Source organism: Colias philodice, chromosome 19 (assembly GCF_061535455.1).
Source record: "Colias philodice isolate Cphi_HAF_F1 chromosome 19, ilColPhil1 Martin Lab GWU primary, whole genome shotgun sequence".
NCBI classification, from domain to species: Eukaryota; Metazoa; Arthropoda; class Insecta; order Lepidoptera; family Pieridae; genus Colias; species Colias philodice.
This window is the reverse complement of record NC_143104.1, coordinates 4,120,379-4,138,560: the sequence shown is the minus strand read 5'-3', so window position 1 is coordinate 4,138,560 and position 18,182 is coordinate 4,120,379. Positions and strand designations below refer to the sequence as shown.

Below are 18,182 nucleotides of genomic sequence, written 5' to 3'. Positions count from 1 at the left end.
ATTGCTGGCTATATAACATATTCTATATGTAAGGTATTAAACCTGGCGTTCAATGTAAAACAAATTGGTTAACCGGGCTCTAACGTACGCATGCACGACTATTTCAGTTTATGCAAACTAAATGTAGTTTCGAATAGCAATATTCGAAGTTAACTTAGCCGCAGACGTTTAAAACTAAAACTAGTGGTTAATATGTCTGCGTAAATATCGTAAAGAATAAATAGAAATCAGAATATTTTAATTTTGTTTTATTTGGGGCATCTATTATGAGGTAATGATAAAAAATACAAATCTAAGGTAAAGAAGATAAATATGAAATTGTAAATTTGTTCTTTGTAGATAAACACATAAATGTCAAGAAAATTTTGAAAACTCTTTAAGGTACCACCAGAAAGCTACATTAGGTATTATAATTGAACTACAACGGTCTAGATTTTTCGTTAGTCAACTCAGCCGGCGCAGTGTCCAAAATAAACAAAATTATATAAATCATAATTTCAAACACACTCATACAGTTACAAAAATAAAGCTTATCTATTCATATTTTTTTTAATGTTCTTTGATTAATTAATACACTCGCAGTATTTCGCAGCGCAACTAAAACAATATCTAAACATCAAGTCAAAAGTCGCTCAAACCATTATAACCTTACGTTATAATAGTATACTTACGTTATAAACAGTATAAAGTTAGGTCAAGCACTCACCAGACATTTCAGCAGAATTCTTGGATATTTCGCAGAATATACACGCGTAGCAGACCGTTATTATCACCAACGGTAGGAAGTACATAGCCAGCAGACATGTGACGTTGTACGCCAACTCTTGGTGTTGGTTCGAGAAAGCTTCGAAGGATACGCACTGCTCGAACTCCGGGACCGTCGGATGTCGCATCACACGGAACACGAGGCTCTATAACAAAGAATAAACGATTTAAATACAAAAAACAATAAAATTTTGAAAAGTTACAATGTATAATATTTTTTTATTAAAATGCATGTGTTATAGAGGATTGAATAAACGTTCTAACTTTTTGTGAGTGACTATAATTGAGAACAAATACGTTTTATTTTAACTTCGGTAATGATACTAAGTTAATAAATAGAATTATAAATATACTATAGAGTATAGGTATTAGTATTTATGTAACTAGTAATTAGTATAATAAATATACAAAATCTGCTCTACAATAAGAATAAAACACAGAATAACTATAATTATTTTGAGGGTATGATTAATCACCTGTTTCTGCTCTAACGCCGTCACTACCATAATGTCAAAAATTCAGTTCATATTACAAGTAGGTATATATCTATTATGAAAAGAATCATAGATTAAACTTTCAATTCCTTTCAATTTAATACCATATTTTCTATCTCACTTAGTTCATAAACGAAGAAATAACATATTTCACAGATATTAAAGTCTTTGATTCTTCAAAGACTTAAACCTTCAAGTCGTTTCAATAAAATGATGGCTTATTTTCCATTTCACTTCGTCCATTTTCCCCTCAAGCTACCCCTAAGGCGCGGGACATATACAAGCGGCGCGGCGCGCATCGGGCGCACCGCGGGCGCGCCAGCCGGCGCGCCTCGGGCGCGCTGCCGGCGCGCCTCGGGCGCGCTGCCGGCGCGCCTCGGGCGCGCTGCCGGCGCGCATCGGGCGCGCTGTTGGCGTCCGAAAATGATATTTATATAGAGTGGTTAAATGCATTTTCTTCATGCATAATTTAGTAAAATTATGTTTTTTGTGCTAAAAGAGATTTGAAAGTAACGTTAATTTGAAAGTAACGATTTTGTTTTGATAATTCCTTGTAAGTAAATAGCGAGGATAACCCCACGATTGCAAATATATCTTTGTTGGAAATGTTGGAATTTACTTGGAAAATTTTATAGTACCTACTTTTAAAGTAATTTTAAAGTAGTACTGGTGTAATGATGGAAGAAAAGAAGGTTAAAATAACACAAAATTTATATTGTACTAGCGGTCCGCCCCGGCTTCGCCCGTGGTACATATTTCGCAATAAAAGGTAGCCTATGTTCTTTCTCAGGGTCTAAAGATTATCTGTGCCAAATTTCATCAAAATCGGTCCAGTACCTAGTTTATGCGTGAAAACCATACATACAAACATACATACATACATACATACAAACCTTTCCTCTTTATAATATTAGTATAGATAAAATATGGTTTTCAAACACAGGTTTACATTTAAACCATATAAATCTTATCATTAAAATCTCAGTTCAAAAGTATTTACAGTACCTACTGATCATTCCACAATATTATTACAATTACAAATAAATAAAAAACACAATCAAAATCAGGATTATCTTTATTTCTGACATTGTAAATACATGGGAACTTTCATTATGCTCTTCTTCATTTTCACTTTCCCTACTGCCATCACCTGTGTAAATCATTTCATCGATTAATTCAATTCACCTTTAAAAACAAAACGAAGAAGGGTATGTAATAGCAGCTCTATATAATTCCACACAGAGAGAACACATTTTTGACTGACAGGCTACCGTCTCCTACCACCCGATTTGTTTTTGATTGTGTATGACCGTGAATTGACCTCTATTTGGATGCGATGGGGGAAGCGCGCCTGCGGTACGCCTGCGGTACGCCCGCGGCGCAACGGTGGCGTGCCGCCTCGACGCCTGTCCAAAATTCTTTCATACAAAATGTATAAGAAGGATGAGGTGCAAAACAGATTGAAGAGGCGCGCTTATGGCACGCCCGCGCCCGCACCGCTTGTGTTTGACCCGCGCCTAATAGGATCTAATTGCCTGTCTTTGAAATGCTAAGCTGTAAACTTGACTTTACAAGAAATATGCTTTTTATATTTTGCTGAATTAATTGTGTATTGTAGAGATTAGAAGTAGCTTTTACTAGGTCTAACTTAATTTAACATACCTACCTAACATTATTATTTACGTCAAATATGGATATTATGCCGACTAGTTATCTGTTATGTTTTCCTAATTATGCAGTTTTAAAGTAGTTTTGAATGCTTAAAATTATTTATCGTCATATTATTTTCACATACCTATAGCGAATTCATAACAAAACTTACTCGTTATTTAATTTCACACCTAAATTTGTTCATTATTTTAAATTGAATGAAATATTTAAGTATGTCAATTATTATACTACAAAAATATTTGCGTATTTGAACAAGCTAATTTCACGGACTACCTACTGGTTTAAATTCAAAAAATATTTTCGTGAAACAATATTTTTATTCGTTCCCTTAAGCCTGTTGACATGGTTACGACAAAGCTGATGAAACATAATATAATTTATTTTAATGAATTTGGTTTAACTAACTGTAATTTAATTTTGAATAATGAGATTTTACAGTTGGCATTTAGTTGATATCGTTGTAACTTTACACTAATAATAGTATCTATGTAGCTGTTTTAAAATTTGAAATTACCTATGTTCATATTATAGGTATTAGCATGTATTGTAAACAGATTTAAATTTCTAGTTGACAGCAGACATTTTAACTATTTTTACATAATTTCATCTAAAAGTTTAAAACTTTAAAACATTCCCAGTTAATATTGCCATTCGGAATTCTGAGAAACATCAATTAACTAATATTTGAGAACCCTTGAAGAGCAAATAGTGTAACATCAAAGTCCTTATCCTAATTACTTTTACAGCTTGTAACTAGCATGTACATAGAGCTGAAGAGTTTGTTTGTTTGAACGCGCTAATCTCAAGAACTACTGGTCCGATTTGAAAAATTCTTTCGATGTTGGATAGCCCATTTAACGAGGAAGGCTATAGGTTATATATCATCACGTTAAGACCAACAGAAGCGGAGCCACGCAGGTGAAACCGCGGAGCGCAGCTATAGTGTTATATATTTGTTTCATTTATCGACATATTGTGATTAAAGAAACTCATTTCAAATAAAATTTTATTTTTCTGCTTTTGTGCGGGGACGGTCAGTAATCAAAACTTGTGAATGAATTTGACCCACTTTTCCTTTGATTTTTACTGGAATTTTTCAAACGCATTTTTGCTTTATGAAAGTAAATTATTAAATGCGTCTTTTGATCTATGTATTTTCTATATCTGGAAAATAGTTCAATTTCAGTAATAAATATTCTGGAATACTAATGTCCTGTGCGGTGTTATTGTATCCCATTTTATTCGTGTTGTTTATTCCATAATTTATTTTAAATTTTACATTAACATTAACGGGAGTAAAGTCCCGAACTCAAACTAGTTCAAAATTTAAAACAGGCATACAAATTAATTAGTCTCTCATATTGGTTTTAGTTTGTTTGTTTGTCAGCCGTTGTTACAGTTATACGAACTAATCAATATCCGACGCTTTTGTTTATTCCAAAACTATATTGGATTTTCACAAAATAACACCGAATTTATTGAGATCGTAAAATATAAAGCCATTATTCAACTTAATTAATACCCCAAAAATGTGGTTTTGATACTCTTATATTATTTCGTATTTTACCTGTAGACTAGGTATATTAAGTTAATTACTTTGTGTCGAAATGTATTAAAAAGCCTGCCCAAAACGACGTTGACATAAAATATTGTGTAGATATTACGTATTCAAATTCATGTATGGTCCAAGATCCCAGAGCCGTAAGACACAATTTTTTTTCTAAAGCATATAAGTTTCGGTTCACAGTAGTCTCTAGTGTACTTTACTACTACTTACATACTACTACTACTTAACTTGGTACTTTTTAATATCTGAATGTTTGTGGAGCTCTACCAGTGACACCTGCACCACCTGAGCCAAAACTTTTATCAGACGCTTTAAAGCTCAAATAAATGAACTTAATTTATTTTTAAATGTCTGATTATTTGATATTTTATTAAGATAACTATTACAATGTTATATTTGATCAGTCAGACAAATTGCAATGACCAAATTTAATAATCTTAGCTATTCCTGAGTATAACTTTGTTCATATAATTGTTCTATATATTACACAGATGACGTCATATAAAATACTCACAGGGATTTTAATAAGCAATGTTACTTACTTGAGGTACACTACATAAGAGGGCGACGACCCACGCCACCGACAGCATTGTTTTACTTCTCTTTCTTGCTATGGCCAAGCGGAGTGGATATAAAACTGCGAAAAACCTGCAAACAAAAACAACCATTTCATAACTATATTTTTATTTTGAAATACGATCAAAAAACGTCTAAAGATATTTTTATAAACATTGATTGATGATTTTAAAACTGCGTATTTTATATCTGAATTTTATAAGGTCAACAAAAAATACTTAAACATTATAAGCTTCTATTTATTACGTAGCAACAAAGAGCAAAAATACAATATTAAGAATTAATGTTAATATTTTAATCTTGTAACACAATTCATCAAAAAATTTTCCATTTTATTTCCCTAAGAGACAAAAGATAAATATTTAAGATTATGAGGATGAAAGGAGATGAATGAGGTAAGTTATTTAATATTATTTTAATATATCCTAGTACGATAATATTACATTGCCTAAATTACTAAACTAACAAATAGATTAGTATATACCTAATATAAATAATAACATCGAAATTTCTGAGGAAACAAATTATGAACTTGACGCATGTACAATACATATTCGCTTTTTTCTCTCGCTTTTTTTCACAAAGAAATTAAAATTTTTCGAACCGGATTTCTAAATAATATTTATCTAAATTATACGTTTATTTCTTTAATAATAAATTAAATGAAAAACGAGTTTGAGACGCATCTTTAACGTCAATCTAGAATCAATAAACCGAACAATCTTTAACAAAGCATGAAATAACGTTACAAAATCATCCAAAGACGACATTCAGTTCACGTCTGAGGATTTAGCGACACTTCTATTAATTTCAACTTAAATTTAAAAGCTTTTAACCCATTGACCACCGAGCGGCCCGATCGGGCCGAGACACAATAGATTTTCTATTGTGTCTGTGATCCGAGGACTGACGGATTAAGTCTAGATATTAAATTACTAACTTCATTAACGTAATTCCGACGAAGTCACTATTCATCAAACCATTTTTGCAGTTTATAACAACCACTTTGACAATTAGCTCTTATTTTAACAAAGGCATTTAACAAAGCGAAACCTAATTAATTGGGTTTTGAATGCCTCCAAAAATATTACAATAATAAAGCTGCTTTAATAGACTCGTCTTGGTTGTAAACAACGCCCACGCTATATTTGTTTTGGTGTTAATATGGTACAATAAATAACAGAGCTTAAAACATTTAATATATGAGAATCACGTATGAACGTGATTCTCATATATTTGAGTCGTACTAGTATAACTTATAATATTATAGTATCTGTTGTTATATCTAGTAGTAATAAAATCACACAGCTCTGAAAATTCGTTGATAAAAAAATGCTTTCAATCGAGTTACTTACTTGTTAGTTGTAGGTATGTACTTTTGAAAGAGCGAACGAATCTTAAAAAATTCAGACAGAGACAGACAGAATGTTTGTCTGTTTCCGTTTAGATAATATTCTAGTTAGAAGTTAGCTTGTTTCAATAAAATATTGACTATAATATAATTCATAATAATTAACATTAACTGTTTATAAGGAGGCTTACTTAATAAGAGACTGACGACAAGGCTATATCTCAGAAAACCTCGAACAAACAAAATACGATTTCTCAAAAGAGCTAACTTATGCCTTCTGCTAATACTATAGATTACCGAGATTTTCAGAGAAACCATTACAGTTTTAAATATTTATACAAGTAGTTACTGTTACTGGAAATATTAATTTGATTTATTTCAATTCTGTAAATCCATTTAACATTTATCTCTTTAAAATTTAACATTACAAACTCGATTGTTGAAATCAATACAAATATTACAATTTAAAGTAATTTACTCGATTTCGATAATTCAAGAAGTGATTCATATTTCATTCGCATATTTTATACAATTAATTTTATGCAAAAACATTCCTTCCGCATACGTATTCAGTATTGGGTACACGGATTTCTCTCAAGTAGGTACTGAAAATACTTAACGTGCACTTTTAGAATACATTGAGTAGCATAAAGAACAGCCATAGATTACAGTTTATTAAGTCAAAACTATTTAATGCACAATTAAAGTAGGCACAAAATTACGTTTTCAATGTATAAATATTACGATGATGTTATAGCCATAGCATAATATGGTTTATAGTATTTATTTAATATGCATCATACTGACCATCACCAGACTGCTTCTAAGCGATATGTTCTTTAAAACTAACATTATCGTAACGTAGTTATTAGTCATTAACTATAATAAAAACCCTTCAAAGTATCAACCAATAATTTCACTGTAATATCCTTAAAATCTAAAGTAACGCTACAATTAATGTAAGAACTGTGTCGCTTTGTAAACGACTTAATTGACGATTTTGTTAAAACGTTAACTACAACTGGGTACCATTACAGATTTAATTTTAAAAGATAATAGGCATTTATTGTAGTGATTGTGTAAACTGTATCACTGTTATCATTTTATATTATTTTAGCCCGTTATCCTGGTCCAAAACAGGTTTTATTAATAAAAAATATGGCCTATGTCGCTGAAAAATAATCATATTTCCACCGATAAAATTTTGAAAATGGCTTCACTAATATTTTTTTATTAGACTATGAAAATATACCTACCTATTTTGAGTAGGTATTATTTAGAAATGAGCATTACAGTCTGTGAGCTCGGAAAAATCTATGCGAATTTTTACAATTTAAGAAAAAGCTGTTACCTGATTTAAAAATGAATTGAAGCTTTCGATTGAACATCACAACAACAAGAAAATTACTTATGAAATTAAAAAAATACTCGTTTTAACCCCCGAGTGTGCAACATGTGAATTTAACTTGGTTAAATTTAGTTCAGAACAATGTTTACTAGGTACACTAAATATATTGATCTAGGAAAGGTTGTATTTACTTAGCTGCAATTCCTTAACTACTTGACTTTACGAATGACTGGTTTCATCTAAATTAGAGAGAGTTGTAAAATCTATACTCAATAATACAAAGCTGAAGAGTTTGTTTGTTTGTTTGAATGCGCTAATCTCAGGAACTACTGGTCTGATTTGAAAAATTCTTTCGGTTTTAGATAGCCCATTTATCGAGGAAGGCTATGATATACATATATATCATCACGCTTAGACCAATAGAAGAGGAGTACTGCGGGTAAAACCGCGGGGCATAGCTAGTGTAGGATATAAATATAGGATACAATAATATTATTGTTCTAAATGTTTTTTTCAAGTTTCTGGAAAAGAATGTGATAATTTTTCAATACAAAGAATAGATCGGATCAACCCACTTTAGTTTAGGGGTCAATATGCATTGCATTTATTTTCGATTCATAAATAGCATAATTAATGAAGCTTTACTGTGCAATTAATATTAAAAATTTCAAAAGTTCCAAAAATAAACTCTTGATTTAAAACTTTACAATATTTTAACGTAGGTAGATATGAATCGAAACTGACCGAATGGCTAATGAAAATGACAGAATTATTTTGATGTAAATACTACCTACCATGTAGGTACATATTTCCATTTTAGAATTAAAATGTATAAGTTTTTTTTTTATTAATTGCGCTTTAGTAATGTGTATTTACTCAATGGCCTAAATACCGTACCATAGTAGTAGGTATAGTATAAAGAGTATACCATACTACCATAGTATAAAGAGAAGTACAGTCGCAAAAATAATGCTAACTAAATAACGAGTTTAGACAAACCGTTGCATTATAAACTTGCTTTACCAGCGTTTTCACAACTCCTTTCAATCTTATTGCAGACGTGTCATTCTACCTTAGTAAGCGTAATAAAAGACGTTATCTTTTTCTGAAAAGGCATTTTTAATAAACCGTTCATTGCTTTCCTCCCACGCAAAAAGATAATAATCCAGAACTTCGAGCCGGCGTTAAATTTTAAAACCTCTAAACAATGTGAAGTCTTTTGTAGTTGCTCAATTTACCTTCTTTATATGAAAGCCTGAAACTCGATCTATGAGCGTTCATAAATATATCTATACTATAATACTATAATATTATAAAGAGGAAAGGTTTGTAATTATGTATGTATGTATGGTTTTCACGCATAAACTACTGGACCGATTTTGATGAAATTTGGCACAGACAATCTTTAGACCCTGAGAAAGAACATAGGCTACCTTTTATTGCGAAATATGTACCACGGGCGAAGCCGGGGCGGACAGCTAGTTATTTATATATACGTATTAACTCTTCCATTTAATCTTAACAATTATAACACATTATGTAGGACCAAGTTTCTTACGAAACATATTATTATGCACTTTTAAAAAAAGAGTTATAAGCCTTTGCCTAACAAACTTATATTCAAATTTTCACGAGGAGTTAAGACGGTAATATAGAAATAAACCTAATTTGAATACTTGAAGCAGACAACTAATTTTGTAATTGTTAAATTACATAACACCTACTTATATCTCATAGTTCAATGAGAGTTATATTCAAAATATTAAGCTGGATTAAGTTGCACTAGAGTTTCACTTATGCTTTAAAAATATAAAATTGTGTACCTACTTTAACAATCCCCATATGCAATGTAACATTGTATCAGATATTATGCTCCTCTTGCAAAAATAATATTAATATTGGGGATAACATTCTTTCATAATATAAAATGTTCGTAGATAGATCGAATATTGCTTTTAGAACTTCATATATTTGGACCGTATGAAAATGTATCTAATATATACCATTATATTATAATGCAATTTAATAAGTCAATTCTATGGATGTTTACGAAAACAGGCAAGTACGTGACTTACAACGCTTTATAATTATATTATAAACATATTACTTCGCGCCGACGTCAACATCTTAATTCTTAATCTTATCTTAATCTTAATCTTAATACTATTATAAAGGCGAAAGTTTGTATGGATGTATGGATGTATGGATGTATGGATGTATGGATGTATGGATGTTTGTTACTCTTTCACGTAAAAACTACTGAAACGATTACAATGAAATTTAGCACACATATAGAGGGTAACTTGGATTAACACATAGGATAGGTTTTATCCCGGAAATCCCACGGGAACGGGAACTATGCGGGTTTTCCTTTGAAAATGCGGGCGAAGCCGCGGGCGGAAATCTAGTAATTAATAATTCTGGCTCAACTACAGAGAACTAAATGGATCTTGGGAAACGTGTCTTGTTATTTAGATTTCTATGGGAAACTACTTACACTCTTATTATCTTCCTTTATTAATTTAGGATGATATTAGAAATTAATTTCGTGTTTAAGTAAATTGGATAAAGATGAAAAAAAAAATGAACGTTTTTTAAAATTGCTCAAAACTAAAATCTATTATATTAGTTTTTAGTTAATTTTCCAATCATAATAGAAAGTTACTTAAATCTTATTTTTAACAAGTAATTTTCTTAAAACCTTCTGCGTAAAACTAGTTTTGACATACGGCCATACAGAAATTAACGCAAGTCATACAACCAAGAACGAGTATCTAAAACACCATACAACTCATATCATAGGTACGTGTTATAATTTTTATTGTGACGACTGGATTGTTTAAGAACTAAATATTAATTCGATTTAAGCTAAAGAATACGCCAAACATGAACAATCAAATTATATAATACGTTACCTGAAATGTATGAAATCAAGGAATTGTATACAAATCCTAGGAAATGTGTACAATTCCGATACTATTTAGGAAATGTATAGATTTCCTAGAATATGTGTACTGTGTAAGGCGGGCCGCACACCAGGCATACACTTGTATCTCGATAATTGTGGCACCACATTAGAAACGCGACACATTTATCGCCCCCATATATTTGTACGCGAGCACGCACACCGTGGAAACATTTGTAGCGGGCGCACTTTATGGCGAGACGTTGTCCGCGCTACACGAATTCAAGATCGAACACGTTCGTTATTTGTGGCGCCACACCAAGAAATCGTCGTCATCAGACGATGATGTCGACATTCTCAAAGCGGTGCCACGCTACAACTGTGCTTCCGATGTGCGCATATACAATAAATTTGTAGCGTAGCGCATTGATTGTGGCGGCATAAATGTTCGATGCATGTAGCATGTGGCGCTGGTGTGCGGCCCGCCTAAGTATAAAATAATTTATTTCACACATTTCCGTGCGATTTTAGGAATTAAATACATTTCCTAGGATTTGTATACAATGACGGATTACATACATTTCCGTTAACATATACATTAATTTACCGAATTATATAAAATTAGCAATTAAGTAGACATTCTGAAATAAATGTAAAAGATCAAACCCTTTTTATAAAAATGCTTTTAGATTTGGCAACTTCAAACAAAGAATAAGACGCTTTTAATTAATTATATTCATTGCGAAACTTTTACGGATATAAATTAATGGTAAATTTATTACTGATGAATGTACCATTATAATATACTAGCTTTCCGCCCGCGGCTTCGCCCGCGTTTTGAAAGAAAAACCGCATAGTTCCCGTTCCCGTGGGATTTCCGGGATGAAACCCATCCTATGTGTTAATCCAAGTTACCCTCTAATGTGTGCTAAATTTCATTGTAATCGGTTCAGTAGTATTTGCGTGTAAGAGCAACAAACACACACACACACACAACCTCACAAACTTTCGCATTTATAATATTAAGTAGGATTTTTAAAAGCTTTGAACTAAAGTTTGCTATAAAAAAAGACGGGTTGCACTCCGGGAGTGCCGGCAGAAGTGAAAACTTGATTATTAACGTTCAGCATGTTTGATATTTTGGAATGGTATCCGTCTTACGTGCTGGCCACGGACAATTCGCTATAGCGAAAATTCGCGCGGCGCGACTGGCGGCGCGTCTTGCGAATGAATCAAATGTATGGAAATGTACTGGGCATGCCACGCGCAGCGGCGACCAGCGAGACGACCGGCGAATTTCCCCGAGCGAATCGCGCGGCACGACTAGCGATCGAAACAAATGTATGAGTTATTACGGCGCAGGCCACGGAGTCGAGCGGCAGACGCGGCGACTACTCCCGGAGCGAACTTAATTTAAAATAGTTTGTTTTTTTTTCGCGAAAATGGAGACGGAAGCTTTTATTGCAGAAATTCTAGCTAGACCAGCTATTTGGAAGTCTAGCCACCCGCAACATAATTTTTCATCATGCCTATATTTTTCATATTTTTGGTGGAATTCTCTGTCTGTTGTTACAGACGGAGAATTCCATTTCTATTTAATTCGTGTACTCCACTATATCTTCCAAACATTAAATCTTGAGCAAAAAAGCTGCTACTCCAAACAACGTCGAGCTAACTTTGATAAAGCCATCTCGTCTCCTCGTCTACACTGGTCGCGGCGGCGAACGCAACTGCCCGTGGCATGCTTACCGCGCCGCGCGAATTGCCGCGCCGCCCGTCGCGCCGTCGGTCGCGCCGCCGGTGTCCGTGGCCAAGGTGTTACGCGTGGAATATAAGGGCTAAAAAAAAAAAGTCCGTCTTACGCTTTTTCGATCAGGCCACGTGTCCTGACGCGAGTTTAAGATTTTATACCCAACGCCGCTAAAGAAGTTTTCACTTCAAAAAATCGTCTAGATAAGATGAGTTTTGTATTTTGTACCTTACTTTTTAACTAAAATATTCCCTACCAGGATGTAACTTAAATATTTATAAGGGCGTATAAATTAATGTCACTCGCCGTACTATGAAATGGAACCCTTTACCTAGATTTATTGTAGCATTATGATATTTTTCTTCCCAGAAAGTGACATAATATGTTTAGCTAAGATATATCAATGTTCCGCGTTGTGTCCTAATAATATTAAATTGTGACGAAGTTATAAAATATGAAATTAATTACCTATCTTGTGTCTATTTAAAATATAATGGTTACGTAATAAAATTTACAATATATGAGCACACACACACACACACACACAAAGATACACACCTGTTCTGTTCCTTATAGTATATCTGAATAGTTTTTACATATTTATCTTTATATCACTTTTTACTTTATTGAAGAAAATGTTATTCGTGTAACAATAAATGGTAATGTACTCTAGGAAGAGCGAGATGTTCTAACACAAGCATTTAAATGCTTAAAAGGATGAATAAATGACTGATATAATTGTAAACATATTTGTTACTGAATAAATATTTTTGATTTTTGATTTTTTTTGAGCGAAAAAAATACATTTCTTAGAACATACTTTTTCTAGTTTAAATAGAACTTCGCTCCTTTTTAACGTTAGGACGATAAAGATAAATCCCCTTGTTCAATCCTTATATAAAAGTTTCACTTCCCACTAAGTGCGATTAACTCTAATCTTCTATACTACTATCACATACGTTCTAATTTTATCGTGAGAATTCATACAAATCGTGGATGCATTACGATAAAACCCAAGGGACTTTTCAACTACTAGGTAATCTAAATCGAAATATTCTAGTGTCACTGTTGAAATAAATTCCGAAATGGCTTAACCGATTTTTATGCACTTTTCAACCGATTCAAAAAAGGAGGAGGTTCGACTGTATATTTTTTGTATTTGTTACCTATGAACTTTCGACTGGATGAACGGATTTTGATAATTCTTTTTTGATTTGGAAGCTGGTGCCTGCCATTTAAATGCCATTAAAAAAATTCTGTAGTTCTGACAATTCAAGGCAGTTGTATATTTTTCATAGAATATGCTTGATTACTTCATTATGAAAGCCTTATTCCACTCTTATAAATTCTTTTCAACGATTAAATTAAATGTTATTAAGAGATTGTATTGTAATTAAGAGAAAGCTGAACGAAAACGTTTTCTGTTGAATTGATGAAATATTGTAGGAACAAAGAGGAAAGTTTGTTTTCTGTATGCAAAGAAAAACAAAAGAATTATTGCACATGGCCCATTTAAATAATAATTGGACATAATAATGAAGTTTTTAAGGTGAATATTTTGGACTGAAATGTGATTTTAATTTAATATTCATTGTATGTTTGATTTCTTAATAAATTAATAATATCTTGTGTATATTTTCAAATTTCGTATTCAACATTTTTTACAATCATTGTTTACTGTAATTATTCGATTGCAAGATGAAAAAAGGTGCTTAGGTAATAAAGGTATTAAGTGAATGTCCACGTCACTAGTCACTTAAAAATAAAATAAAATAAATATGCTCTACTAACAAAAAAACTCCTTTACTACTGTTATTTCCATTATATAAGTCATATTTTATTCATCTATTTGGCGATATCATAGATATTTCAATATCTCGAAGTTCATTGTATAAGAGTAACAAGTAACAATATACTACCATATTGATTCTGCTACATAACATACTTGAGCAGAAATCTCAATCAAACTCTTAATGCATGGTCAGACATTATCCGTAATAACTTCAACACGTAGTCGGGGCACGTGAGGAAACAATAGCGTTGCATTTAGTTATAGTTCATGGAAAATCATTATGAGAAAAAGCTGTTATTCAATTTCTGATAGCTACGAAGTACGAACAACTTTATCTAGAAAATACATCGTTAATAAAAAAATAAACAAACAAATCAAATGTCAAACAAATAATTTATTTTACACCATAATTTTATGTTACATACATTAATTATTATTGACCATAAACTGTTTTTCAGAAGCCTGTGTTCACACTAAGTTATATTACACTATGGCGTAGGTATACCAGTTCACTCAGCTAATTACTTAATTAGACATTATTTACTATTATATTATTTACTACATATTTAAAATGGTGTGCGAAATTAAACCAGAAACACTATATAAAAGTGGCCTAAAATTATTAAATAAGTTCAAATTCGCTACTTTCTTTATATTAAATCCAAATTTAATTATAGGTATGAAATTACATCATAGGGGTAAACATCACTAAGCGAAAAGGAAACAAAAGGTAGTCCTTCAAAATCTGTTATGTACATTACTTCAATTCTTATAACATGTAATACCTACGGGATGCGTGGATCTAATAACTAGACTCATAAGTCATAACATTAAGTACCTAAGTTAAGTATTATCTTTATACAATGTAGTAGTTGTTTATCTCAAAATCTTGAAAGGAAATTATCCTACTGTCCATTAGACGTCTTTCCAAGTAAAATTATTTAATAAATGTAATAATCTCTTCATTCATTGAATAAAATCTTAAAATTGATTGGAGTTATTTGAATAATACGATATTGTTCTGGCCTCAAAACCACAAAGAATTATGTATATTATATTAAAATCGATTTTGGATAAGACTTCACACAGAGCTTATTAATATTAAATATTTTTCGGCGTCCATTCATTTTTACTTAAGGCTTTATCAGCTTATTTAATTGTGTGGAAAATTTCTCACAATTTCTAACAAATTTCTTTCTACAAATACAAATTTAATACTTCAGAAAGAATGGATTTCCGATCAAGTTTCTTTCTACGAAATGCTTTTAAATTGGATTTTATATTAAATCCAGTTTCAATATAAATTATAATACTTATATCCCAAAATAACATTAATGATAGTATAATTATGTTATAGCCAATATTATTATATTCTTATGTTTCTCCTGACAATACAACAAAAATTGAATTAGCGAAATCTATCCAATCGTTCACGCATATTCAAATAAAAAATTCTTATATAGATTAAATTATTTACTTTACCGTTATTATATTTTCTACGCTTCTTACCTGTCTAATGATATGCAGACCAGTACATTTGAAGATAAATAGAGTCCAAACGCTCTCAATACTAGGAAAAACTTGCATGCCCAGTTACCAGCTAACCAAGCGTTGGTTGTTCGCCAACCAATCTGAAAAAAAATGTTATTTTGCATAAAAAAATTATATTATGTTCCTTAAATATTTTTACAAGGAAAGATCTTTTTTCTTTAGCATGACATATTTATTACTATATAAAGACGTTAAGAGCAATCCTTACTCAAGTAAAGTTACAGATATAAGAGCCCACGACGGCCAGACTTTCCTTTCTTTCGGAAAGTTGAAAGTTTCTCTGTATATGTCTCCGATACAGATAAGAACGACTAGCGATTATCAAGTCTGGGTTGTGGTTACTTTGGCAGGAAACAGGTAGTAAGGGTGTATAAAATTGTACCTAACTTTCATTATAGTTTAAAAGCTAAATTTTATATATGTTACTTGGGGACCTATAAAAAGACATTACCTTAAGAGCCAGACAGTTTTCATGGTTCTTACATCTAGCCAGACACATTTAAAAAATAACTAACATATCATCAAATTCACATAACTACCTAAAAGCGTAACAAATATGAAATAACCCACTAAAAACATTAGTTAACTATAATTATTAAAAAAATAAAAGTATAATATATAAGTAATAAAGTTATTACTTATCTTTTACTTAGATTTATGATGATGGAATTTCACGTATCCCGATGACTTTTTTATTGTGTCATCGAGATACGTGAAATTTTATCAACATAAACCCCCGTAAAAGATAAGTAATAACTTTATTACTTATATATTATACTTTTATTTTTTTAATAATTATAGTTAACTAATGTTTTAGTGGGTTATTTCATATTTGTTACGCTTTTAGGTAGTTATGTGAATTTGATGATATGTTAGTTATTTTTTAAATGTGTCTGGCTAGATGTAAGAACCATGAAAACTGTCTGGCTCTTAAGGTAATGTCTTTTTATAGGTCCCCAAGTAACATATATAAAATTTAGCTTTTAAACTATAATGAAAGTTAGGTACTATTTTATACACCTTCACTACCTGTTTCCTGCCAAAGTAACCACAACCCAAACTTGATAGTCGCTGGTCGTTCTTATCTGTATAGGAGACATATACAGAGAAACTTTCAACTTTCCGAAAGAAAGGAAAGTCTGGCCGTCGTGGGCTCTTGATCTATAAATCATAGATTCCAGCGGAATGATATCACGAATAAAATACACCGATTGGCGCGAAAACACAATCGAGAATGAAAAAAAATACGATGAATATTTATATAAGAGTGACAGATTCCAAATTCAAATGTAACATTTACAATTTTTTTTTTGGTTATGTGTTTATGGCCAGAGTCTTGGCCAGAGTCAAAGACTACAGAGCTATAATATATTTACAAAAATACTTAAGTAGATAATGTATTAAATTTTAATATTTAGAAACATTGTTTTTCTACGGCAAAGTCAAATAAATACTTTTACAGTTTTGATATACGATAATATTCATAAACTGAAAGTACCTTTCCTCTAACTTTAAAGGCGCGGATGCCCTAAAAATGTATAAAGCTTATTTCGTAACATTGCCAACAATTCTAGCTCAATTTTAATTCTTAAAACTTCCATAATGCTAGTCTTTGTCAGAAGAAATTGAAACTTGAAAGTTACTATGCTCGTTCTTTTCATTTTACAACATGGTTAATAATTAAATTTGGGTTGAGAATGCGCTAGTTCTTTTCACCCCGACTCTCCATTTTAATTTTTGAACGACAAATAATGTTAACATTTTTTGACGTGACAACGTCTTAAATTAGGTTGCGACTGGGAGTCACTTATGAAAAAGTGTAACGCTCGGTAACGTTACGATGAGTCACCGAACGAGAGAGAGGCCCGCCGAATGCCTTGCGTCTCTCTCCCACTCAACTATGATCGAGAAAAAGACGTTGTCACGTAAAATCTTCGCCCGTAAAACCGACTTTACAGGCAACCATTTTTTTATCAGATAAATAGTTTAAGAGATATATCGTAAAAACCATATCAACCGCTATTTTAAAGATGGCGGCCGTGGGACAAGGGTGGCGACCCCACAAACTTGGTGATAGCTTCACACTGAATCACACAAATTGCATCCTCTAAAAAACGCAACCCCAAATGTAACTTTTCAATGGACTAATTGATGTTTACATGTTTACGATATTGCATACTAGTGTCACTTGTAAATGTAAGTCCCTTCGTACACATGGCTTCTCAAATTGACGACAGACGATTTTAGTCTTTAAGCGACTACTTTCATACAAATACATTGAGGTTCGTACACTAGTCGTGTCGTTGGCGATGAAAATTGTCAGTATCTATTATATTTGAGAAGCCTTGTGTACAAAGGGGCTTACTTTTGTATGTGACTTTTCTACATGTAGATTCCAAGTCGCTTTTATAA

General features: G+C 32.0%; 1 protein-coding gene across 1 annotated transcript in view; it reads right to left on the bottom strand.

Moving 5' to 3' along the window:
- LOC149479894 (adipokinetic hormone/corazonin-related peptide receptor variant I-like) overlaps nt 1-18,182 on the bottom strand; it is a 64,691-nt gene that overhangs the window by 34,413 nt on the left and 12,096 nt on the right. Inside the window, exons 2-4 of the mRNA XM_089707641.1 lie at nt 15,729-15,850; nt 5,040-5,145; nt 707-911 (exon numbers count right to left, since the gene is read on the bottom strand). Coding sequence (XP_089563767.1) covers nt 707-911; nt 5,040-5,145; nt 15,729-15,850 — 433 coding nt within the window. The remainder of the gene's footprint in view (nt 1-706; nt 912-5,039; nt 5,146-15,728; nt 15,851-18,182) is intronic.